Source organism: Lissotriton vulgaris, chromosome 1_1 (genome assembly GCF_964263255.1).
Source record: "Lissotriton vulgaris chromosome 1_1, aLisVul1.2, whole genome shotgun sequence".
Classification (NCBI taxonomy): Eukaryota; Metazoa; Chordata; class Amphibia; order Caudata; family Salamandridae; genus Lissotriton; species Lissotriton vulgaris.
In genome coordinates, this window is record NC_141685.1 from 482,734,473 (window position 1) to 482,762,140 (window position 27,668).

A 27,668-nucleotide genomic window follows, 5' to 3' on the forward strand; every position below is an offset into this window, starting at 1 on the left:
ATACCTTTACCTCCAGTGGTCCACCTTCACTATGCTGCATTGAATCCTTATATCTCTTTGTGTTGAGCTTTTGCCTTTGACGTTTGGGTACTAGTGTTGGTGTCCCGCTGAGTGAATCCTGATAGCATTCTGCTTGATACCCTTCTGTGAACCTGTTATCCTTTTAATACTATGCTCCTACTTGTCTTCTTGGTTTGGGGTGTCATTGCATATTAATAGAGTGCTACACAATTAACTTAATTAATGGTTTAACTAACACTTAATCAGTATTTTTTTCAGAAATACCAATATAAGTGTGAAAAAAGCTTACCTGTCCTCTAATAAAAGCATACATAATTACAATGAAGACGTGTCTAAAATCCACTGTGTTGGTGATGTTCTTGTAGCACCTTCTTAACCCAATATATGATGCTAAAATTTGTAGAACATAGCTTACATTTTTCAATTGGATTAAACAAAATGATTGTGTTGGACAGTTCAACGCTAGTGTTGCTTTTGTGTGCCGAGTTATAGTTTGGAGTACCAGATTTGGTGGTAAGAGACCACTCCCTTTGCAGACCACCTGCCATATCATGAGATCGCCCTCTGCATGGCAGGGATATATTTTCTTCACTGCATTTAACAATGTGATGACTGCACAGAAGGCAAAAAAACTTACCCAAGCAGGGGTGCTGTGTTATTTTGCTCTGCTCAGCAAACTTTTCTATTTTTCAAAAAACAAATCCCGAAAGCAGAGAAACAAAATACAAATGTTCCTGAGAGTTTTCTCTTAGTGCCTGGATCCATTTGTATTATTTCTTCCTTGAGGCCACCAGGCTTTTCCTGGTAGCACCAAACAGCAATCAAGTACGTACAGGGGCTGCCATAGTTAGGGTGGTGCTTTTAACACCATGCGCGTAGGCCGTTTTCCCGCTGTGCGCTGAAGTTTTAAAAAACCCGGGGTTCATGACGAGCTCAGCTCGTCATGAGCGTACGACAGGCGTAACTCATGACGAGCTGAGCTCGTCATGAACGTCGAAGGGGTTAACATACAATGAACAGTGTCTCTGCTGCAAAAGGTCTTACAAAGCAATGGCAACCCAATATTCCGATGTGAGCTTGGGTAACAGAAGCAACTGAAGTCCATGACATTTAAGTTAGGCATTCATAAAACAGAGTATACTTAGATCAGATATTTAGGGGTCTGCGATCTATAGCTCTTTGAATAGAATCATAAGAATTAAACGCAATCATGTGCTAAGATGTATTAAAGCAAATACACAAATCAATTGCAACGGAAAAACAAAACCAATCATGGGTAACAAAGTAAAGGAAAACAATGAATGAAAAAAGGCATGCCAAAATATAGATTTTTCATATACTTGCTAAATTTACAGAATAACATACATTAGTAGGGGTACAGAGAAAAGGCCATGTTAATAATCATGTGTGAGACAAATGTATGTCAACTCCCATCTAATAAAACAATTAGAAGAACATATCCTTGAGCTGTAGAATTCATTCTAATGGTAAGTAAAATATAGAAAAGTTGTGGAACTGTGCTGATGTTTCGCTCTCTACGGAGCTAAGGGGTATATTATCAAGGAAAAGCGTTAAAAATTATCGCCGCTTTAGCGGCAGGAAACTGCCGCTAAAGCAGCGATAATGGACTTGATAATATGCCCTTGAGACTTCCAATAGAAGCTCATGTTCTGGTGTTAACATGGGCTTCTATTGGAATTCTCTACAGCATATTATCAAGCCCATTATCGCCATTTTAGCTGCAGTTTCCTGCGATCATTTTAACGCCGTTCTTGATAATATGCCCCTAAGTAGTAGGGAACATCCTTGTGAAATATGAGGATCACTAAAATGTCCCTAAATGATCGGAAAGCTGAGAATGTAAAGTACATATACATATGTAAGTAACGAAGGGTGAGCTAGCGAGAACTGCAAGCCTGAAGGCACACTTGTCTCACCGCTATTGTATGGTATGGTGCTTTAAACCTGTGTTGAAAATGTGCAAATATTATAACAATGCGCTCAATTCATAAAAAAATGATAAAAAATATGCCATTCCAAAGTGGCGAGAGAAATGGACCAAATATGATTTAGAAACATGATCAAAATGGGTAGAACTGAATAAAAAAAGAGGATTCACAATGGCAGTGCAGAACCAAAAACATAGTAAAGTTAAATAAAAATTGTTAAATATGCCCAACAATGGCAGTGTTCAAATGTGTACTTTGGCCAGACATCAACTGCAAACAAAAAGTGTGAAAAGGCATTAAAAAGTGTCACCACGGTCTGTTGGCTAAGTATCACAATGTAAGCTTCCCTGTAATGCACTTTCCTCTCGTATGGTGTAAAGGAACTTGCACCAGCAGCCTGCTTTGAATCAAATTTACCAGCTTTCCGTCCTCAAAGTTGGAGAAGGACGAGAGTCAACTTGGCGTTCAGTTTTTTAGAGGGCTTTGTGACACTCACTTAGCATATTTCCTGATTGCAATATTATGGCATTGTTGGTCATGGCAGCCATACAGAATTGACTCCAGATTTAGGAAAGAGGCAACACACATTAAAAACTCTACACTAGAATGAAAAAAGTGATTATATTGGGGTGAGAATGAAATAACACATTTTCTGATGCAGTTCTTGAAACAACACTGCAAATATGGAAGCTGCAATATATAGAATAGCAATCAGATCCCCATAATGAATGGTGGTTGTTAGATTTAACATCCCTGGCATAGTATTCCCCCAAACATTTTGCCTTCAACCCTACTGTTTCTGAATTTGTCTTTGTTGGCTTTAGCGCTCTACTTGTTTTACCACTGCTAACCAGTGCCAAAGTGCTTGTGCTTGCTCCCTAAAAACATGATAAAATTAGCTTACACCTAATTAGCCCATTTAATCTATTTGTAAGTCCCAAGTAAATGGTACTAGATGTGCCCAGGACCTGTAAAGTAAATGTTACTGTGAGCCTGCTGCGCTACTTTTGCCACACACTAAAGTAGTCTTTTAAAGCATACCTCAGGTCTGCCACTGCAGCCTAAAGTGCGGGTTTAAACTGCCATTTCAACCTGGAAAAATACATCTATTGTCAGGCTTAAACCTTTCTTTTTAATACATATAAGTTACCCCTAAGGTAGGCTCTAAAAGCTCATAAGGCAGGGTGCCCGGTATCTAAAAAGTAGGGCATGTGGGTTTGAGTTTTACATGCCCTCGCAATAAAAAACCCTTACAGTTGTTTTTCAATATTGTAAGGCCTATCTCTCCCTTTGACTAACATGGGGTTATCTTATTGCATTTACTAAGTGGTATAATTGTATTAGGAGCAGATAGAGATGTGCTGTTTGGACTCCAAGGAATTATAAATTAAATATCTCTGTAATGTTAAAGTTGGATGTTAAGTTGCAATCCTGGGTCACATGACTGATACTGACTCTGCTGCTGGGGCTTCTGTATTCCTACAAACTTGACATGTGGACTCTGCGTGCAGGAGTGGGTCCTGTGCACGCAGAGCACACATGTCAAGTTTGTTTATGCATACCCTAATTACTCAGTAGGGTACCGACCTTTGCACCAACGACAAATACGAAAACATTGTGAAATAGAGAAACCAGTTGAAACACGAGTGCAATACCACATCCCTGATATTAAGCTTCTGTATTCCTACCAGACTGCGAGACAAAGGGGACTGGATTTAGGCGTGATGGGCCTTCCTGCCTGGATGATTGGGGTGGAGTTGTTCCCTGTCCCATTTACACTTAAAAGGGCTTTCCTTCAGTACACATAAAGGAACCTGATACCATCCCTTTCTCACCTCATATTTCTCGGAGCCTTGAAGGGAAAGAGAAGAACTTTCCAGAACCATATGTGGGGGTGTTATGGGGAATACTACCACCTCAAAGGCTGGCACAGGGTATCAATATTGGGCCTCCTGGTCCTTTTTCAGTACACTCCTGGGCCTGTGGACTGCACAAGAGGAAAGGCTGCCTTGTTCCCTAGATGACTGAGCTTCTGCTTGAGGCCTGTTTTATTCCCAGAGGAGTCTCCTGCTGCTTGAGATCTGCATTGTTCCCCAGTGGACTGGCCTGCTGCTTGAGGCCTGCCTTGTTCCCCGGATGACTGCCCTGCTGCTTGAAGCCTGCTTGTTTCTCAGAAAACTGTCCTGCTGCTTGAGGCCTGGTCTGAAGTCTGAGAAGGAAGACTGGAGCAGCTCCCGTCATCCCATTCTATGTAAGTGACTCCAAGGGTCAGTTTGTTGGCCTCCTGTTATGAGCAATAGGCACACAACATGCTCCACAGGCATTCATGCAACTGCCCAAATGACCTGCACTGGACCTGTCTCGACCTGCAACTGGACCAGCCTGACCCATGCTGGCTTCTTTTAGAGTGAGTCCTTGATCTCCAAGGGGCACCTCCCCAGGTCCTGGACCCTTGGCTCACATCAGTATGCACTCCTCTTCAAGAAAAGAAGAAATCCTGAGGTTATGGGCTCTTCGCAACTGCTAATGAGCGTGGTACCACTGACACTCTGCAGCCAGCAATGACCGGCATCTTGAATCTCCGGTAAACCCAACACTTCATCTTACAGCGACTAGCTTCCTTGTCTTCCGACCGGATCTGTGCGCGACAGCGACGACTGTCCATGACACAAGGCAGCCCTGCACTTCGCTGGGTAGGTCAATTCATGAGGCAGTCAAGTGGTAAGTAGAGAACAGTGGACTAAATTCATGGTCAATATGGCCGCTGCTGTTCCATGTATTTATCCCAGTGTTTCCTGTATGCCGCTCGAGTCACCCTACCCCATTTGTTCAAGCTATTTATATGCTCTTTTGATGACCATTTTTGTTCTTTTGATTACCATATTTGTATGCTGTTTACCACACAGTTTTTAATGCATTCCTCTCTGACTTTCACTTAGGATCACTTTTCTCATACTAGTGTGAAGATTTTAGAATGTTTTATCACTTTTCCTTCAAATGGGGCCCAACCTATTATGCCCCCCATGCTCAGCAATGCTCTTGGGTTGCAAATTATTCGGGTACTATGCTACCGTGAGTGCTTAACAAACCCATGATTGATTTATGCTAAGTACGTGTTACACGCCCTTTAAAAATGGATGCCAAGCTGACGCTCGGACCCTACTCCAACTTTGAGGAAGGAAAGTTGGCCTATTGAACTCACAACTGGCTACTGGTGCAAAGGTAAGTACAGTGCAGGGTACCTTCAGTTCTTATACAGAGCCCACAGACCCTGTTTTGCCACTTTTTAATATCTTTTCACACTTTTTGTACTTTTCACACCTTTTGTTTCACAGCTGATGCCTGGCCAAAATACACCTTAGAACTCTGTCATTGTTGGGAATATTTAACCATATTTTTGTTCCTGCACTGCCATTGTGAATCCTCTTTTTTCATAATTGTCTAGCCATTGTTATCACTGCTCTAAATCAAATGTGTTTGATTTATCCTACCCCACAGGCAATGGTAGGTTTTAGACATCTTTTCATGGATGTAGCACATTCTTAATATTACTCACAAGTTTTTTACATGGTTTTTGAAGCACCCACCATACAATTGCAGTGAGACACGTGTGCCTTCACATTTACCGCACCCATAGTTACTTATACATTCAGGCGCACTTTTAATTCTCATTTTCTTATTTTATTTGCAGACATCTTAGGGGACCTCACATTTCATAAATGCAATTAGTTCTGAGAGTGGTCTGAAGGGGGCAAGATGGCTGCCGAGGGAAGGGGGCAAGATGGCTGCCGAGGCGCCGTAGGGGGAAGCCTCACTCTACCTCTCTCCTGATGGTGTTTCAATGAAGTGGGAAAGAACGCTCGTTTAGACTTTTATACTGCTTAGAGTTCTCAGGTGGTACTCTATCGTATGTATCCCGCTGTGTACTGAGGCACCACCCGAAGCAGCACCCGAGGAGATGTTTGTGAACTTGATACACTGGCCTACGATTGTTAAGGATCTGACTCAGGACAGAAGCTTGAGAAAAGGCAAACATATTTTCGAGTCCTTTACAGCTCTAATCTCAAGGACATTTCAGGCGGGCCGCCTTTTCTACTCTGCTGCAATGGCGCCTAAGATCTATCGTATGAACAACAAAAGCAGGGATTTACCCCCCTCCGATGAAGAAGGCTCTGAAGAGGGTCCTGGATCTTCAGCAGCTAACCTGAGAGTAAAGTCGAGGAGCAAAGCTCAGCTGAGGCGGGAGGCTGCGAAAGAGGCGAAGGAAGCAAAAGCACGCAAACTGAAAGAAAGGGAGCTGGCAAAAGCAACTAAAACGGAAAGCGCCCGATTTGGTAGGGGTCCTGGCAAGGGAGCCACAGACCCAAAGCTGCTGGAGGCGTGGGGGAGAGAACCTGCCTTACGGCAGACCACGATAGTGGAGTCATTCTTACCTGTGCCTGGAGCGGTGGTGACAGTTTCGTCGGATATAACGGTTGGACAGCAGGCGTCTTTCATTCCCACGCTGGCAGTTTTATGTGGAAGTAAGCTGGGCCAGGTGCAGTTTCAGAGCTCCGAGTCGGCTGATCAAGAAGTTAACGTGGACACGGACGCGTTGCACACTGAGCTTGCAGCCTACCTGGCGACGCCTCCCACAGGAAGCGAGGTTACAGAAGCAGAGGATGTGGCTGCCTCTTCAGTGTTTGCAGCAGGGGGCGGGCCTGTGGTCTTAAAAGGCCAGGAACCTGAAACCGAACCTGAAACCAAGTCAACAACAAAGAAGGTAGGAAATAACCACGCAGCAGCGCTGCCTCCACTCCAATTTTATAATAGAGACTCTGGGGCAGAGGGTAGCTTTGAGAGTGAAGGCATGATCTTAGCCCTCTGTGGAAACAATGAAGGAACACAAATTGTGCAGGATAAGAGGAAAGAGACACGAATTCAAGCACATGAGGTATTGGATGAATTAAATTTAAATATGTCAGTGGATACAAGCATGACTGTTAGCAACATCGAACATGTGCAAAACATCCCAGATCCATCTATGGCATCTCCTGGTGAGGACATCTTTTTTACTGGAAATGATGAAGCAGACAATGAAGGAGATGAGGAAGAGTTAGATGGAAGTGAGACAAGCACTGCAGAATCCTCTAGTGCAGAGTCAGAATTGGGTGATTCAGATTCCATAGCAGGTTCAGGTTCAGAAACTGACATATCCGGTCTCGGGAATGTATCGACCATTTCGGATAGCGACACTGACTCAGTGGCACATGAGACAGTACAAAGGGTGGCAAGACCAAAGCTAAAAAAAAGTTTAAGAGAGGAACTCAGAAAGTCCAAAGATAATGACTCTGCATACACAGGGAAAGCAGGCAATACAACCCACAGGAATGAATCTAAAGTACCTCGCAGAAGACAAGTGAAACCAGTTGTAAAAAAGCTAGTCTGGGATAACATCGCAGAGCAAGGAGTAGCTCACACTGGGGCATCTGTGAACACGGAAATAAGGGCTCAGGGATCTACTTCTCATGGAGCAGAGGGGGACCCTGGAAGGGGCACTGCCAATTTTGAACTTCTGTTCACAACACTAAAACAAATCCAAACTGAGGCACGCACTGAGAGTCACAGATCAAGTAGAAGGGCCAGGCGTGCAAATAGGAAGATACAATCCTCTCTGCAAAAGGTCAACAAAATGTACGAGGACATGGTCGGGAGAGTATCCGAGCTTGAGGTCAGAACAAGCAAACTGGAAGACGACTTTGTTAAAATGAAAGATGCTGGCGATGATAAAGACAAGACAACTGCAGATATGCTCTGGAAGTTAGAGGACTTCGAGAACAGACAAAGGCGAAATAATATCAGATTAATTGGAATTGAAGAGGGGAAAGAGGCGGGGGATGTTAGAGCATTTGTAATTGATTTGTTGAAAGGTGCATTCCCTGAGTTGGTCTCATGGGATTGGGAACATGAGATCCAAAGAGCGCACCGATTCCCGTTGACACGAAAGAACTTGCAGGGCAAGCCACGGGCGATATTGATCTATGTTGGTAATTTTCTTCTGCGCGAAGAACTAATCAATAAGGCAAAACCACAAGCTAAACGCTCTTATAAGGGAAATTAGTTTTTCACCCGCCCCGATTTTTGTCACACCACCGTGGAAAGAAGGTGGCGGATGAGACAGCTTATTACTCCGTTCCATAATATAGGCTATGAGGCTTATCTTTTATTTCCGGCACGTCTGAAAGTCGGCTTTGAGGGTAGCTTTAGAGTTTTCCATTCTGAAATTATGGCGCAAGAATATCTTTCTTACTTGAGAGAGAATAGAGGTCGTCAAAAGCCTACACGTGGATCTTTGGAGGTTCAAGATACACAAGTTGGTCCTGTCCAAAATATACCTCGTAAAAAGTAAAAAGTAGTATACTCTGCTAAGCAATAAGCATAAAAAGGAAAATGATACATCAGGAGCAGCCTGATTGTTTAAAAAAAAAAAATAAAAAATAAAAAGTGTAAAACCCGGAAATTACTGCTAAAAGTTATGAATCACGGCGGGGGGGGAAAAGGGAAAAAGGAAAAGTAGTAACAAAATGATTGGGTCTATGTCTATGCCAGTGAGCATTCTGAGCAATGTATATAGTTAAAGGAAATCAGGGAGGGGAGGGTGAGACAACCCAGTGGCAAACGTCAGCCAGACATAGGTCTTACGGACCTATTTGCCTGTAGGGGGGGAGGGTTCACGAGGGTGGGGCGTCTGGGGTGGGGGAGGGAGAACTTAGGGGCAGGGCACAAGGATATTGTAATTTGTAGAGGCAATGATGGGCGTGTGATGGAAAAAGTGTTTCAGTGGCATGATGTCAAGGAAGGGATTATCAATTCTAAGTTGCATGTATTGAGTGTTTTAGGCGAATTGAAGATAAAGTATGTCAAGATAATGTCAAGTGATCAGGCAGTCAAAAGTTTCGTGAAATTTAGTAATGACACTTAGGTTTATAACATGGAATGTATGCGGTTTAAACGATGTTCAAAAGAGAAATAAGATAGGAGTACGATTACGCCAGATGAATGTGGACTTCATTTTCTTGCAAGAAACGCATATAATGAGTACCCAAGAGTCCTTCTTGAACCAGATGGGATTCCAACTCATAGTTAGTTCCAAACAAGGGGCTAAAAATAGAGGAGTCGCTATTTTGTCAAGGAGTAGAAACTGGAGAATAGGGAAAAAACTAGAGGACAAGTGGGGAAGATGGGCCATGGTAGAGATTGAGATAGATGGGGTTTGGACAACGATGGTGTCTATTTATGGATCTACACAGGACGACCCGGAGGTGCTACAGTTTATAGATTCTGAGTTAGCTGCTTGGCCCCCACAGATTATTATAGGAGGAGATCTTAATATCAACGGGGCGGATGGGTTAGGAACTGGTCAAAATGGAAGCTATAAAGGCCGCAAGAAAAGAGTCCATAAGGCACTTGTTGACCTCCTGTGTAGTAACAATTTGAATGATGTTTGGGGTATTACTAGACCACAACAGAAAGGGTATACTTATTATTCTGCACCACACCAAGTTTGTGTTAGGCTTGATTATTTTTTAATTTCTAGTAATTTAATGTCAAGGGTTAATATAGATAGATTGCCAAGAATTCTAAGTGACCACAATCCGTTAGTTCTGGATTTAAAGGTAGAAGGAGGAAAAAGATCTAATCGGGTATGGACTTTTGAAAGAAAACTTCTTTTAGAAGAGGATTATGTATTACATATGTCAAAATGGATCACTGACTTCTTTTACTATAATAAAGGAACGGCACCGGAGGGAGTTATATGGGATGCTTTCAAGGCAGGCGTCCGTGGAGAAACATGTAGTTACAGTTTTCACAAACGCAAAATGGAAGGGATATTACAAAGGGAATTAGAGAGAGCCGTCTCAGAAGCAGAAGAGCAAGTTGATAACTGCCTTATTAGAGGTGACCCAGTAGAACAATATCTGATAGATTTACTAAAAGTCAAAAGTGAGGCAGAAGGGGATTTGGCAAAAAAAGCGGCAGTACACTATACAATCCGTAGGGAAAGATGTTACGAATATAATGAGAAAGTTGGGCATGTTCTGGCCATGCGTACTAGGCAGATAGCGGCAGCGGGCACGGTGAGACAAATTAGAGACGAAAATGGTAATATACAAATTGGTCCTGAAGAAATTATTGAAGTATTTAGGAAATTTTACCAGATCCTCTATGACCATCAATATCCTTGTAGTAGTGAAGAGATTAGTGACTACTTGGAGAATATACCAAACGAGACGGTAACAGCCGAAGATGCAGATAGATTAGAAACCCAGATAGAAATGGAAGAGGTCAAAGAAGCCATGGGAAAACTCCCCTCTGGTAAGGCTGCCGGCCCCGATCAGATACCTCTAGAATTCTATAAAACTTTCTGGGGGGTACTTGCACAAGAGTTAACTAGAGTGTTTCAATCTGCACAGCTTGGGCAGTCTACACCAAAGTCATGGGGGGGTGCAGACATCGTCTTGATTCTTAAGAAGGGCAAGCCGGAGGAGGAGCCTGGGTCTTATCGCCCCATTACATTAATGAATAATGATACTAAAATATATTCTAAAATATTGGCAATGAGATTTGCAGAAGTAATCAGCTCACTAGTTTATCACACCCAACATGGCTTTATTCCTGGTAGGGGAACAACCCATCATACTAGGAAGGTAATAACACTACTGGATGCCGCCGAAGTCAGAGGGGACCCGATGGCAGTCATTCTTTTGGACGCTGAAAAGGCGTTCGATCGGGTCTCCTGGGACTATTTGTGGTATACGTTGGCTAGAGCTGGCTTTAGGGGTGGGTTTATTAAAGCACTTCAAACCCTATATAAAGAACCGGTCGCGGCCCTAAGAGTCAACGGGGGGACTACTGGCCAATTCTATATTAAAAGGGGCACACGGCAGGGGTGCCCATGCTCCCCATTACTTTTTGCCATGTATATGGATCCACTGATCCGCAAATTAGAGCTCTGTCCAGAAATAACCCCATTGCCGACATTACTGGGGCCATGTAAGATCTTGGCCTATGCTGATGATGTGGCAGTGATAACACCAAACCCCACAGAGGCAACTGTGCATATAGAAGAAGAGGCCCGCAGATTCGGTCGCGTATCCGGGTATGCCCTAAATGTCTCCAAGACTCAGATAATTAAAAACTCGACGACTTCGTGTGATGATAATCGTGTGGTACAGGCAGGAACTTATCTTGGAATTAAAATAATTGCCGATTTAAACAATTTGGTGGAAAATAACATTGCCCCAATAATTAGCAAAGTAAAGAAGGATTTGGATCGGTACGAAAATCTACACCTATCGCTAGTGGGCCGGGTTAATATTATTAAAATGATGATATTGCCAAAATTTTTGTATATATTTAGGGCTATCCCACTCTTATTTGAAAACAAGTGGTTTAATATATGTGAACAAATGGTCAATCGCTTCGTATGGGCTAAGGGCAAGACGCGCAGAGCACTGAGGTATATGTCTCTACCACGGGAACGTGGTGGCTGGTCCCTACCAGACCTAAAAGTGTATTATTGGGCCGCCGCATTCCAAAATATGTTGGGATTGGTAGGGGGGGCTGATACAGATGACTGGGATAAAGCAGGATCACTTGCAATTTATGGTTTGACTCTAGGTAAAAATGTGGAAAATATATTTTTAAGATTTACGGAGGAAAGTTACTATAAACGAACACGGTTCAAGATCCTAATGGCTGCTCATAATGTTTGGAAGGGAATAGCTAAAAAGATTGGATTTGGGAAATATAATTTTTACACTAGACTTAAAAATAACCCCTCACTTTCGGGTATGGTTTTCTCGGGAGCTGTATTCCAAGACTGGGAGTCGCGTGGGATAAGGAAGATTGGAGATATTCTGGGCCCCCAAGGTATTTTACAATTTGTTGAGCTACAGGATCGATATACACTAGATACAAAACATTTTTTTAAGTATCTTCAAATAAGGAGTTGTCTAATAAACAGGAAAGGAGGACCTATAGGGTTCAATAGAAATATATTGTTGGACATTATAGAAATAGGCTCGGATTGCACTATAAAGAGGTTCTACTGCAAATTGACAGCGTTAAAGAACGATGATATGGAGAAATGGATAAATAGGTGGTCTGTAGATTTGGATATAAGTTGGGATATTTTTTCAGAATCATTAGAGTTGGGAAGGAAATTGTTGTGTTCATCTTCATTACAGGCTCAACATTATAAGACTTTATTCCATCTCTACTACACTCCTGGAAAAATTGCTCAATGGGGGGGTACTACGGGAACCACCTGCTTTAGATGTGGGAGTCTGGGGGCGGATCTTACACATATTTTTGCACTCTGCCCACATCTGAATAATATAAAACGGGATATTGAGCAGTTTTTACAGAATGTACTATCAACAATAATAGAACTAAGTCCAGCTGTCATGCTATTAGGAGTTAATCCTGAGACTTATGTGGGTAATGAAAAGTTCCTATTCGTAGCTACAGCTATCCTCAGACTATTAGTCGCCTCGGCTTGGTTGGATCCTAACCCTCCAACCTATCATCAATGGCTGGGGAAGTTATTATCTATCCAAAAGCTAGAATCAGCTATCTATGCGAGAAGGGGGAGAAACGGTAAGAAACTAGGTTTAGCAATATGGGAGCCGCTCGTCCACTGGAAACAGGGTCCCGATTAGTGATCATCAGGGGGGGGTTCGAAATTGAGAATTTAGTATGTAGAAGTCTGTGTATATTTGGAGTATATGATTTGTTTTGAGAAAACCATATATGAATTGATATTATTTTTTTTGATCATAATATTCTGTATAATCCCAATACTCACTTATGTTTTTCTGTATTGTAATGAATGTTATTGTGCCCTGCTCTCATCTCGGGGGGGAAAAAAGGGGAAAAAAACTTCAATAAAAATATTTAAAAAAAAAAAAAAAGAGAGTGGTCTGAAGCATTTAACACTGTAGAGACTGAAACCTCAACACAGTTCCACTACGCTTCTGTAATTTATTTACCACTAAAATGTATTCTACAGCTCATGGACATGTTCTTCTGATTTTTATGAGAGTGGAGTCGACATACACTTGCCTCGCATGTGTTTATTGTAACAGCATGGACAAAATGACACACACCAACATATGTGTCTCTGAACGCTTTTCTCTGCACCCTTTGTAATGTATGTTCTTCTTTAAAATACACAAAGTGAATACTGTAGCTTTATTTGTGAATGCCTGCTTTTCCTTGATTTTTTTTCATTCATTTTGTTACCCATGATTCATTTTGTGTATCCAATTCCACTGATGTATGTGCTTTAGACACCTAAATATCTGGAGTAAGTATACTCTGCTTTATAAATGACCCCCTTGTTAGCCATTGACTTCAGTTGATTCTGAGGCAGAAGTGGCAACTGGCTTCCGACAGCGGAACCAGCAGATGCTCTGCCGTCATTGACCTGGCAATTGGCCCACTCCAATTGAGGTGGGTGAACCTTGAATATGATGGGTGGATGCCCCGCTGATTTATGGCAAGGCTTCCCCTCCACTGAACTGTAAATGAGGCCCTTAATTGTATAATAATGCTTTGGGGTGATATCGTTAATCTCTTGTACAGTGTTTTCAAGTTTCATGTCTCTGTGGCTTCATGAGTCAAACAAGCTTTTGCTTTTCTTTGGACTAATTGCTGTAAACTATTGCTTTGAAAATTTCATTTTCACTGGCAAAGTGTAACCTCTCTTAAAAATATATATATATTTTTAAAGCATCAATCCAACCAAAGTGCATGGCACTGAAAATCAAATTAAGTGTAGCTTTCTAAAAGAAATAGATGCATACAACTTTTCTAAAATATATATTCAACACCTGCAACGATGGACACCCAGAACCGCACCTCCCACACAGTTCCTTTCAATTGAATACTGGTGCACTACACCCATGGTATTTATTATCTTTAATGAGAATGTTATATTTTCTTTTCTTAAAACACAGCCAAAGTTGCAGCCAATGCGCTTCAAAGGGCTGTAAAGCAACACATAAAAAACATATATGAAACATCGAAATAACATCATAATGACCTACTGTACCACATGGAAATGACACTGACATTTAAAATATTTTCATCAAACGTTTTGGTCTATTGGCTAAACTATTCTGACCATATAGATATGAGGATCCCAGGGAGAAGGGAACCCCATAATGTTCTATATTGTCACTATTGGTGCCTAATTGTTGTATCCAGAATTCAAAACAAGGAGAAAGGTGTGCATTTAGTAATACTAGTATGTTCCACACAATTAAATGCCTCATTCCCAGGTCCGAACTTCACATACATGTCCAAAATCAAAACAAGGAGAAAGGTGTACATGTAGCAATAAAAGGATGCCCATACAATTAAATGGTGAGCAAAAGCCTATTCAGAGGATAAAATCACAGTAGTCAGTAAATGATATCTAGGAGATAAAATACAGTCATTCATTTCAATCCATACATCTTATTGTGTTTATATCTCATAATAATCAAACACCCGGATGACATTGGTTTTATTAACGTGAATTTGAGTATTTACAAACCTGTACATATACCAATACTAATGAAGAAAGGTCCACAGAGTTCACCTGACCACGAGTAAAACTCGTGGCCATAATAAATCTTTTGGAAAATTCAGCTGTGGAGTTCGAGGTTTCCTTGGAGTTGAGAGATAATAACTCTCTGGACCTTTCTTCATTTATTACGGGCCCTGCACCCATACACTTGCACTAGCCCCACTAGTATGGACGAGGCCGACATTGCTGCAGGATTCCGTTTCGGCATATATCAATACTGCTAGATTCTTTAAGGATAAAGGGCTAGATAGAACAATTATATTCTAAGTATGTCACAAAGTACAAAAAGTAGAAAAAAAGATTTCATACATACCCCAATAAAGTGATACATAAATGACTTGTATGTATTTTGTCCCCAAGTTATATGATTTAATTTGAACCCACCTTCCTTTAGGGCATACCTTATTTTAAAGTTTAGATGAATAACTCTTTTCAGAAAATTTCACAAAGAATCAATTCTGATGCAATCCACCTCAATAGTTTGTGGCACCATTTCCATTCATTTGGCCTTGGGTAAGAACATTGTTCCCCAATCACACACCTATAAAAGTTTTTTTTAGACAGGAATCCACATGGTGTTGTCATGGGGATAAGCCTTGCATGAGCTTATTAGAAGTTTAAACGCCATTTTTACTTTCTGCTGCCTTTGCACACGGCACACATTATTATAAATGTTTAGAGTCTAGCGGACTGTTTTGCTTCACACGAGAATAATATGTTTTTCTATACTAGCAGCCTTGCTTGGTAAGCTTTGTCGGAACAGTGAGTGCCGAGGCCTTCAAGGTTATTTCAACACAGTGGTTGTTGTTCGGTCAGATCAGCACACGTTCTAGACATAACATATATTCAGCTGTGACCACCTCTGATTTTGGCGCGCCTAACAATGCACTGCGCAGGCATGCTCACACATTTGCAGAACATTCGCATGCAGTGAGCTGGTGTAGAAAATGATGTGATCCATTTCTACTCGGACCAGAGGTATGGGGCCGCCCTTTTAAACTCAAGAGACCTTCTGCAGATATAAAATAACCTACTAGCAAGGGAGGGTGATTTCTAGGTGTAATCTAGCCTTTTTTCATTTTGCATTTTAACATGCTTTCTTCCTTTGTATTTTATGGAATAGTAACTATGCTGATAACCTTGTTGCTTATAATATGTCTGCTTGTATTAGCTAAGATACTGTGCCTGAGAACACGGCATTAGAAATAAATATTTCAAACTTGCACGTGTCTTCATTTACTCCCCGTTTTGGACTGGTATGAGAGTATAATGAATGAGTGTTCATGTATTCCACATTGCCTGAGGTATCCTAAGTTCCATGTTCTGGGTTGTCTAATCATTGTGGGTATGGAAGAACCAATGAGACACTGATTGCTAGTCTGGTAGTGGATTTTGGCTACTAAGGTGAGTTTTGGCACACCCTAATTCACTGAGATTCCAAGTCTCTATGCACAATTCTGTGTATGAGCAGAATACCTGCTACATGGCGCCCAACGCTTGTGGTCTTATTACATGACGCTTGAGTAGTACTTCATTCAGTCCTTAACCCCTTCGCTATTGTTTCTGGATAATAGTAGTATCAGACAAACCTATCTATAGTTCCATAGGTCTTTTCAAGCTTGCATCTTTTCAAACGGTTTCCTTTTGAATTACTACCCAGTTGTGCTACATTGTTTTACATTGTACCTTTTCTTCTCTGTGTCACTATGGCCAACGTTGACATACCGCAGCATAGTCGCATTGTGGTCCACAATCATTTGCAGGCTTATAATGTTGGTTTGTAGGGCATGGCAGTGATTTTGGTCGTAAGTGCTGAGGTTGCTTACCCGTTTGAGATATTCTACTCTTGGGTGACGTTTCCTGCAGTGGATGCGGCTACGCAGGATTTTCACACTTACACTCACACAGTCATGCCTAGAGAATACGTCCCTTATAGAACACAAGAGATTCCGATTTCTGCATGGCAGCACCGTGTTTGGTTTGATGGCGCCCTTCCCCACAGTGTAACAGCGATTAGATTGGGTCCTTTGTCCATTCCAGGCGCTTCCTTGCTGGTTTTGGCTGGATTCACCCTGCATCCTTGTGCGGGGCAAGTCCCCTTTGCTGAGTTACGGACCCTATATGACTCTTCTATTAGTGTCATTCGGGCCCTAGTTCAATATATCACCTGCAATTTTCAGGGCGGGCCCCTGGTGTCGCGGCCCTTCCAGCTGGACCGAGCGGAATGAAGCTTAGTCCCATGATGGTCAAAGCGGTAATGGGCAAGCGTCCCCAAGATAAGGATGATATGCCTTTTTGGCTTGCCGAGAAGTTTGACCAGCTGGAGGCAGTGTTTCCTAAATCGACTCCCATAGAAAAACACAGGATTCTCACAATTAGTTTACCCAAGGACCTGGTACCAGAAGCCGGTGACTGTGAGTCATGGGGTAAGATTTTTGCGGCAGTGCACTCGAGAGGCTTCGGCACTCCGTCAATGGCTGTCCTTCCAACGGTCATTAAACGTGTTCAGGACGAACACGGACCTGAGGCTGTGGTTCAATTGGGAATGAGACTCGTGGGCTCATTTGATGTAGTTTCCGATCTGGTCCTTTCTAATATAAAGGGAGACGCGGTGAACTTTCAAGTGGTTAATGCCTTTAAATACCATGCATATTAATATTTAAAGGGAAGGTTTAGGCCTGTCAAAAGGGGTTTATTTTGATAGGTTGAATTGGCAGTTTAAAACTTTACAGTCAGGCAGAAGTGGAAGGCCAGGAGACATGCTTTACTCTGTCACTGTATTGGTTGGCAAAAGGAGTGCTGTAGCTCATTAGTGACATGTAACTTACAGGTCCTGAGTACACTTTGGCCCATATACTCTGTATTTACAGGTACAATAAATGAGCCAATTAGGTGTATACCATTTTCATCATGTTTAAGGGGGAGCACGAGCACTTTGCTACTAGTTAGCAGATTCTATAACCAGCAGAAATAAGATGCAGCTAAACGCCTTACCAGACTGACTCCCTGTTTCTCCTCACTTCTCCCTGGGAAATCCCAGAGAACTCCTCCATGAGATCCTTGAAACTTTAGCGCAAAAGAACCTGGCAAAGATGTCCCTCTCGAGGGTCATACATACCACTCTCACTGTGAACTGTTTCTTTTCAGAGTAATGAAACATCCTATGCAATTTGATGCTTCTGAAATGTTTTCTGCATAGAATTGCATTTTGCGTAATTTATAGTAAAATATTTTGAAAAGACTATTTGTGGCTTGATAAATCTCGGAATTCTAACTCCATACTACCTCCCTGAAAAGGTTTTTATAGCATCTCTCCAACACCAAGCAATCCAGTGTATCCATCTAAAACCAGGTACAGCTGCACAAACGGGTCACAAATATCCTCAGTAGCTTAGCCTCTAATAGAAAGAGAGCACGTTGAATAAGCTTCACACTGTATCAGTTCTACCTTGCACAAGAGAAACATCAGTAGTCATGTATTTTCACTAACCCACATAAGAAATCGGTAGAGGTTGGAGGTCCCCACATGTTTGAAGCCACGGAGTCAGGACGGAGGCCATCATTGCCTACTGTAACATGGGTGCTTACATTTTTGAGAGAATGGCAGGAGGAATGGCCTCATTCTCCTTCTTCACCAGCCAAGCTCCCACGACAGTAAAATTGCAGTACAGACAAGGGCTTGCATTCTGTAATACCTTGCAAAATGGAAGCTTGGAGATGTATTTCACCTCCTTAGGAAATTCCCACCCCTCGCTGTTGTTTTGGTACAGGTCTTATTTACTTTTCACTTTGTAAGCATAACTATGCTGAAAATGTCTTTACCACGCATCCTTTCCAGGAATAGATTTTGGATTGAGATAGCCTGGTGCCATAAAGAAAATACTACTACTTCCTCTAATTTATCATTTAGAAAGTATGCCTCTTGTCATGAGATGACACGTACACCATAACTAACTTCTAAATAGAAAGAATACCTACATGGTACTATTCTTGTTCAGATATTCGCTTCAAGTTCTAACTCTTCTCACCGACACTAACATAACTTTAGGCTCCTCTCCCTTGCTACCTTGATAGTCAGGGGCAGAATAGGTGTACTTTGCCCAGTTGGCAGAGTCATAGTAAGATGGACTCCAAGATACCATTGGCAAATGACCTCAACAGCACAGGGTGTTCAGGTTGTTTGCCATTTCCTGGCAGTTAGCATCTTCACCATATGAAAATCCATTCACTCAGGTTGGAATAGAGTTTCCATCATCAGATGGACTTCTGTAAAGGGCATGCTTTACTTTATTTCCAGATCACAATTTTAGAACTGCTTCTTACGTGCAGGTCACCAGGTACAACCTCCAAGAGTCTCATCTGGTGGCATCCATTGTGTTTCCGCCAGAAACTGGTTCTGAAAACCAAGGAACTTGACCTCTTTGGGGACAAGGACTCCATCACCAGAACCCAAAGGCAGCCCCTACCTGGTGGAAAAAGACCAAAGAACATCGACTCACCAGCAAGGACAGGAGCAGGAGCGTACAGCCACCGGCTCTCATGCCAGCATCGGGTTCTGTTGGCCAGGCTGAGAGCAGGCAGGGCTTTGCAGGAGTCAGATCTTCACACTTACGCAAAATTAAAGAAGGTTTGGAATGGTCCAAGTGTGACTGGTGCATCCCTCCCAATAACAAAAGGAGAATCAAAGACAGGCTGAGGGTACATAAAAAATGCAGCTGGAGCTGCTATTAAAACATTCACCTCTCCCAGCCTGGAGTGCCCCATAATGCTCTGCGGGTTTATTTTGAATGGTGATGTGCCCTTTGGGGAGCCCCAGGATGGCACGGGTACCACTAATGTGTCTTTTAAAGTGGTGTTTGGGCTGCAGGAGTTATTGCAGCCCCTTTCTTCTAGCTTTTTAAATGTAACCCTAAGCCTCCCAAGTGTTTGGAAACCTGAACAGGGGAGATTTTTTTAATCATTTCTACAGCATTCCTAATGCTGGATCTTTGAAGCTGTTGCTTATATGGCTGCATTTTATGTGGCCTAATTGTGTGAAAGAAACATTCAAGATCCATGATAAGTTGATTTTAAATGTTTTATGGACGATATATTGGTGACAGTGATTTTGCTACGCATTATAATGTTTTGTTGACAATAACGAGTGTATTTCAACATGGTTGTGGAATTCAATGTATAATGGTGATTTTCACATGTGGTAATTGGTCTTCGTTGGAGAACAGTTGGAACACTGCGGTCTTAACCACGGTCTTACCCACTTGTGCTCCGACTACGTAAGCACAACCATGTGTGCCTTAACCACACATATGCCTAAACCACGCATATGCATGGTGAAGGCTGTGCGCAGTCTAGCTGCTGGCTAGGATGAAGAGGGTGAAGATGGAAGCAGGAAGACGCTGCAGTGAGGTAAGTGGGGTTGGCGAGGGGACGTTGGGGTAGGTTTCAGGGCAGTGGAAGGGGTTGGGGTAGTTTAAGGGACACCGCGGGGTGGGTGGGGGTGTCAAGTTAGTGTGAGTAAAGGGACAAGATTTTAGGCCTTAGGGCAGAGGGAGGGGTAGTTATTAGGGCTGGGGTGGGGTAGGGGTAGTCGGGTAGGGTTCAGGGCAGTGGAAGGGGTTGGGATTGTTTAAGGGACAGCGCAGGGAGGGAGGTAGAGTAAGTAAATGGGCAGGGTTTTAGGCCTTAGGGCAGTGGGAGGGAATGGGAAATCATGGTAGTTTTTTGGGCTGGGGTCGTGGTAAATTTCCGGGCAGTGGAAGGGGTTGGGGTAGTTTAAGGGATAGCACAGGGGTGGGGGGTGCTGTTTTAGCCCTTACTGCAGAGGGAGGGAAATGAGTCAGTGCTGCGGTGGGGGGTTGGGGTAGTGTTAGTAAAGGGGCAGGGTTTTAGGAGCAGCGCAGGTACAGTCGGTGGTGTCAGGGTAGTGGCTACCTTAGCCACACATACTGCTTTACCATCCATGCCTATACCACACAATTGTGTGGAAAAGAATGCATGGTGAAGGAATGCGTGATTATGGTGCATTAATGGTTTGGGCTGCGTGGTAGAGGCATGCTTGGTTTAACCATGCGTGCTTCTATCATACACCGTCTTTTTACCTGGTGCCTTCTGGACAAAGCTAACATGCTTACCTTATATATTGAAGTGGTGACCCCTTGATAAAGCCAACAGGCTTTCCTTATTTTATTGTTGAAATGACTCCTTGAAAAAAGAAAAAAGGCCTTTCTATTTAAAATGATAACCTCCAATGTATGTGATGTTCGATCTGGTATAGGTGGGGAGTACGGTGATTGTGGGGGTAATGACCCATTAGGAGTCACATATGATTTCAGAATGTCACCAAAGGATTTCTATGTGCCTGATATTTGTATTTGTAAATTCATGTGCAGTTTTTAGTAGTGTATGTAATAAATGAACTTTTCCTTTTTTAAAGAAAGAGCACTGACTGAACAATCATTTATTAAATATTTTTAGTGGGTGCCAGCGAATGGCGATCGCTATTCCACACTACCTACCCTGGTTAGGCCTTGGACTGCTCTGCTTCGCTACCCTGAGAGAGTCAAATGCTGCAATGGGGTGCTGGGTTCCCAGTAATGGGAAATTGTGGACCTATTACTTACTCAGCCCTCACATCCTACACAACTAACATCCCAATTTCTTACATCACGCAATGGGATTACATTTTTCTTCTGTAGTATTCCTGAGTACCTTTTTAATTGGCGTGTGTGCCTAAGCGCTTGATGTAATACCATTTAACCATCAGATATCAACTATTTGGACCTGCATTCATTTCTTGTTTTTAATCTCTTAATTTTATGCTTTACTTCAATTTACAGCTTATCTTTATTAGAAGAATTTGATTGTAGCTGCAATGAACTGGAGTCCCTCCCCGCCACCATTGGATACCTGCATAGCCTTCGAACTTTTGCTGTCGATGAGAATTTCCTGACACAGTTGCCCAGAGAAGTAAGTGCAATTGTTCTATCCATTTCCGCAGGCAGATTGCTATGTGTCATCTTATTTAGTGCAGGCAAAGAGTGGGCTTTGAGTATGGATGGGATTGTTTCTGCGACCAAGATTCCCAAAAGAATAAAGGTTCTCAGGAGAAATGAATGATGTGTGATAGACAAAGGCGGTCAATATTAGAACACAATTAAAACGTCCTCATATGGTGACATAATCCCAGCCAGTAAGCTATCCCAGATAATGAATGCATCCACCATAGAGATCTGTCTGTATTCTGCATGCACAGGTTCCAGTCCTTGCATGTTCACTCACTCTTCTATCCTTCTGAGTTTGATAACATGAGCCCCACTTGGTTTCGATAGTAAATGGCAGCTGTTAGTCCCTCATCACATTTACCAGCGGCCTAACATTTTATGTTATCCAACTGATGTTAAGACTATGGATATAGTTATGTCAAGCCCCAAGATCCCCTCATGAAAGCTATGGTAAATCTGCCCTTGCAGAGCTACTGTTGCTCATGGGTGTAGATTTATGATGTTATCCTATTCAGAAAACCCAGATGTAGGTTTGCTGGAAGGCTGCACTAGTCATTGCTTGGGTATTATTGAGTGAGTTGTGTGTGTGCGTTTTTTAAAATTGCTATTTTTGCAGTGCATAATTGCATATAGCGTACATTTATGCACTATTAAAAGCCAGCCTGATGTGCACATGCATGTTTTTTTCCAATTGGGAAAACATGTTTTGCTATGGAGAACCCTCTACTGCTACTGCCTCTAAAAGGTTTGTAGTTGTTCCATTCCATTCCCCTTCACACTCTGAAAATAGAGTTACTCCATCCCATTACTGGAGTAGGGGTATCTGACTGCTTCCAGGGTGCAAAAAAAGAGATGCCCAAGTGAGGTGTCATAAACCTGCGGAAATGTTTTGAATAGGTTACCTCAGAGGTGGTCAAGATTATAAACTCTTCTTCGGTGAGAGGGCATATTGTGTTGATCCTTAGAAGTCTTTGCCTCTTAGTTGAGGTTTATTCATGGACCACATGCTGCTATCTTGGTCTCTCTAGCTTCTGCCATAGTCTGTGGGTACACCCATACACAGTGTTAGAGCATAGGCCAAAGGTATTTCTCTAGGTTTATGGACTATTCACAGAAATGAAGACACATCCTAATGAGAGGCATAAGGACACTCACAAAAGTGTTGCTATAATTATCATATATTTTCCTTTCTATGCATTCCTCCTTTTAGAGTTGTATGTGCTAATTTCATTCAAGTGTATGTCTCAAATATAAAATGCACATGTATTTGTTGTTGTTATTCATTGCTACATGATCGTTCAGGGCCTGATTTAGAGTTTGACGGATGGGTCACTACGTCACAAATGTGACTAATATCCCATCCACCGTATTACAAATGCCATGCATTGGATATAATGCACTTTTAATATGGCGGACATGACATCCATCATGTTTGTGATGAAGCAATCTATTCACCGAACTTAGAATCAAGCCCTCAGACTGCATGAGTATGTTTTCAAGTTTAAGTACAGGCAATTAGTGATTTTGACTATTAACCCCTTGGCTGCGGGGCACATTCCCCTGCTGTGCTAGGGGGAGGGGGGAGCGGGCACAGCGCCCCGGTGCTCATGACAAGCTCAGCTCGTCATAAGCCACTGTTCTCGTGTGCTCATGACGAGCTGAGCTCGTCACGACCACGCCTGTTTAATGGAACACTCAGCACAGCAGAGGAATTTGTCCCCGCGTGTGAGCGTTCCAACCGTCATGACGAGCTCAGCTCGTCATGAGCATGGGAGGGGTTAATGCAATAATGGGCAAAGTGCCCACAAAACTAGATAGAGTTCCATTTTGTATCACTTAAAAACTCATCAGTGAGAAGCCGTCTATCATCACACTAAACAAAGACTGCTAACTATATGTGTTCCACTTAGTATGTGTACTACTGTAGAGGACTTTACTACATGGGAAGCAATCTTTACCAGTATTTATAACACGGCACATGGCACGCCCTCATTAGTGAAGTTGTGGAAAGTGTTGAAACAGGTACAGAATGCACACACAGCTGCACCGGATATTACATTAATCCAAAACAAAAATTAGACTGAGGATCCGATCCAGCCGTGAGGGGAACAGCCACCAGCATCCACTCATGGGGGCTCTAGCGAGAGCCAGTAGCGCGCCGCCACGCTAGCCTCCATTCTCGCCACCATCGCCTGCCGCTCCGAGGGGGAGCAGAACCGCCAGGTCACCCGTGAGGCCCAGGACTTCAACTCCCAGGGGGCCTCGCGAGGCGTGGTGCCAGTGACGCGATTGTAGAGTGTCAGAGGCCCACAGAACCGGCCCGGCCCTCCCGCACCATGGGACGAGGACTCACCTGATCCAGCCGTGAGGGGAACGGCCACCAGCATCCACTCGTGGGGGCTCTAGCGAGAGCCAGTAGCGCACCACCACGCCAGCCTCCATTCTCGCCACCATCACCTGCTGCTTCGAGGGGGAGCAGAACTGCCAGGTCACCCGCGAGGCCCAGGACTTATACTCCCAGGGGGCCTCGCGAGGCGCGGTGCCAGTGATGCGATTGTAGAGCGCCAGAGGCCCACAAAACCGTCCCGGCCCTCAAGCCAGAAGAGGCTGGGCATCCCCCCTAACATTTATACTGTGAGCCCTGGACATAAGGTACTGTTGACTTACACCAAGTTGATATTCTCTGAGATTTGTTCATTTTCTCTGCATTGTCTTGGTGTTCTGTTCCGAGAAATATATAAGCCAGTGCCCAATGTTAGCAGGGATAATTTTGTGCATCTACCTTATATTTTAATAGTACAGCGGAGCATAAAAACAAGCATCTTAAAGCCTGCAAAATGGGGAAACTCGCCTGTGTGGACAAGAAACAAGCAGTAGCCTTGCCAAAAACAAGCTCCACCTACCTCTATAGACAGGATGTTAGAGAAAGCCCTGGGAGGAGTGGCAACAGAAATAAAACGGACTGAGACGTCTATCTATTACCCCAAATTTAGAAATAGCAACGACGGTCCCCAGTCCTACCTCAGATTTAGGGGTCCCAGCTTTAGAGCTCTCTAGTGATCAAATAGCATCCATAGAGGCTGTGTCCATAGAGTCACCTGAGGCCGTTACTATAAACCAACCGGGTAGAAACACCAAAGCTAAACCTAAGCCTAAAGCAAAACCGCCTGTTAGACGGAAAAAACAGCAAGATATTACTCCTGATAAAGGTTATAAAGATGGTAACACTACACGGGACCCCACAGGTCAAACAAACATTCAGACGGGGTGGGTCTCATCACTGGTGACTAATCTTCAAATACAAATGAGAGCTATTGTTAAGGAGGAGCTTAGATGTCTAACGGAAAGGATAGATGGGCTGTCTGTAAATTTTAATCAATGGATAAAATCCAGAGAGTTAATTAAGAACATTACTAGTTCAGATAGCAGGATACGTCAGCAGGTTACCACGGTCAATCATTTGGCAAATCCCTGTCCGATTTCTAATGAAAAAGTTTCTTCCTGTAATACGGATAGTGTACAACTGGCTAGGAAGCAGATTGAAACTAGGCCTCCTCCGGAGCAAATAATGTAGTTAATAATAGTTCACCTCTGCCAAAAAGAAAAGGGGATGTACTGAAAAGTCCCAGACAGGAGATCCAAGAAACTCGATTAGCCTTGGAACGCAATAATCAGACCTATGTCCCACCAACCGTACATTTACCACCTGCTTCAACTCCTTATGTAGTGATTCTCGCAGGGGTACCGGTTTTAAGAAAGGGTCTAACTGAATCCCACCAAGAATTGAAGAATAAATGTGTTCACTGGTTAGTGAACAATAGTAATTTTGGGTATGAGAATTCTGAAAAGATCCTAACAACAAGAAAGGTTGGGTTGGATAGGCGGACGACATAAGAGTATACAAGGAGAATGCATAGTAATTAATTCTAGAAACTCACAGATAACCCAAAGAGTTTTAGCTACAGAGTACAGGAGGAACAAGGGCAGCATCCTATTATTTTTCTTAGGCTATTTTTACCCACTGAACAGGCCCCAACAGTATGGCCACCATCAGGAGATGGAAGGAGACTTATGTTTAATAATCTTGAACCATTTAACCCATGCCCTCAATGGCATTACCAACCTAATTTTAATATTCCCACTGAAAATCGTTTTAGTCCCCTAGAAGGTGTTGATTGACTAAAAGGTGTTTCCCTTCCCAATAAAGAGGAAAAATGTCCTGTACTTTCGGAGTTGGAGAATAAGGGTAAAGAGCCAAATCTCCGAAAAGAGGAGGGTCTAGTTAGAGGGAGCATGAGCGGCTCCAGAGGTAATACCCATCCTGAAGGTGATCGAGCCCAGTCAGAAAACTCTGAACACTTCATACCTATAGGGTTAAATGTGTGGGAAGATGCTGGACTAACAAAAGCTTCTGTGAAGCTGCCTCCCTTAGTGTCCTCTAAAAATATTTCACAGAACTGCCAGGTAACTCGGGTCTTGTCTTGGAACATAGCGGGTATAAATAACAAATTGAATAACTCTGATTGGGTATCCTTTATTAGCCAATTTTAGGTCTGCATGTTCCAGGAAACTTGGGCAAGAGGGGAGGTAACAAATCCTGGTTATGCCTCTTTTAGTATTCCCGCAATTACAGGGGGTGTAGGGAGACCTTCCAGGGGCTTTATCATATGGATAGCTGTACATCTTGGTTGTACGGCTGTACAAATTGACACAGGTTCTATAGATATACTATGTGTCCAATTGCAGTTCCCCTCCAAGTCTCCTGTTGTTTTAATAAATTTACACTCAAGGCCTACCCCTAGGAGGAAAGAGTCTAACACATTCTTATGTTCTATTGCTGTAAATCAAATGGTTATCGTTGGAGGGGACTTCAACTGCCAGTTTGAGCCACTTGAGGGTCTGTATTTTGAAAATATACACCACGGGGATCAATTTCTGGAAATTCAAGAGTCTAGATGCCCAAAAATTAAAAAATGGTCTCCCCTGGTGATCCAGTTGAATTGCCTGGTCTTAAAACATTGTTTAAGAGGGTGTAACAGGAGATCAATCTCCGACACATCAAATGGTTACACGTTCTTCAGTATGGATCGTGGGTTTTTACTAGATTATATTTTAATTGATTCAAACTCCTGGGATAGGATGATTGATTTTAAAATTATTACACGACTAGATAGTGACCACCATGCCCTAACAATAGAACTAAAAGCACAACATTTTGAGAATGTGCACCCAGCTAATCCCATTGACTCTAGGTTGATTGTCTCAAATTGTAGGAGGAGAGTGCGGTGGACTGATTTCTTTAAATCGCAGGATAAGATGAGTAGTCTATATAACGCTCTTATCCCTGTGCTTGAAGAGGTATCTGTTCTACACACGCAAAGTAGAGATGACCTCGATTTGGAAGTGGTTGAGATGAACTTTTCTAAGTTAAGGTAAGTCTCATTGAATTTCTTCTGCCCTAACAAGACCATCAGACCGGCCAGGTCACTATCCCACCCTTGGTATAATAGCCCATGTCGTATGGCAAAAAGGGCACTTGTAGCATCGATTAAAGCTAACAATCGCCCACAAATAAAAACTGCAAGAAAGGCTTATAAAGTGGTAGTTCAAAAAGCCAAACAAAGGTGGGAAAGGGAAAACTGGGATACTCTGAAAATTTCCCTCAGGGATAGAGATATGAGGATGTTTTGGGGCATTGTAAATTCAGGTTCTTCTACCCCGAAAACGGCGGTTGAACTGAACCTGGATGAAGAGGTTTGGCGGAAGCATTTTGAATTCCTTTATGCTGAGGTAAATAAGTCTGAGGGAGACGCAATTGTTTGCTGTCATTCGGAAGTGGATTGCTCTGCAAGCACCAGGGAATTAAACCCTCACTTTGATAGTGGCTTAAGTACATGCATAAGTGTAAAGGAAATAGAGGGCGCACTGGCAAAAATAGCACCGGGTAAAGCTCCAGGTATGGACAAGGTCCCTGGGGACCTCTATAGGAGTGAACCAGCAATTTGGACCACGTATTTCTGGGTTCTTTTTAGTGCCATACTGCAGGGCATGAAGGTTCCTTCTAGCTGGCTGGGAGCGGCG

The 27,668-nt window shown here is 42.8% G+C and overlaps 1 protein-coding gene across 1 annotated transcript in view; it reads left to right on the forward strand.

Moving 5' to 3' along the window:
* The window catches only part of LRRC7 (leucine rich repeat containing 7), a 1,701,172-nt gene that overhangs the window by 1,015,502 nt on the left and 658,002 nt on the right, over positions 1-27,668 (forward strand). Inside the window, exon 11 of the mRNA XM_086936257.1 lies at positions 21,423-21,552. Within this exon, the coding sequence (XP_086792383.1) occupies positions 21,423-21,552 (130 nt within the window). The remainder of the gene's footprint in view (positions 1-21,422; positions 21,553-27,668) is intronic.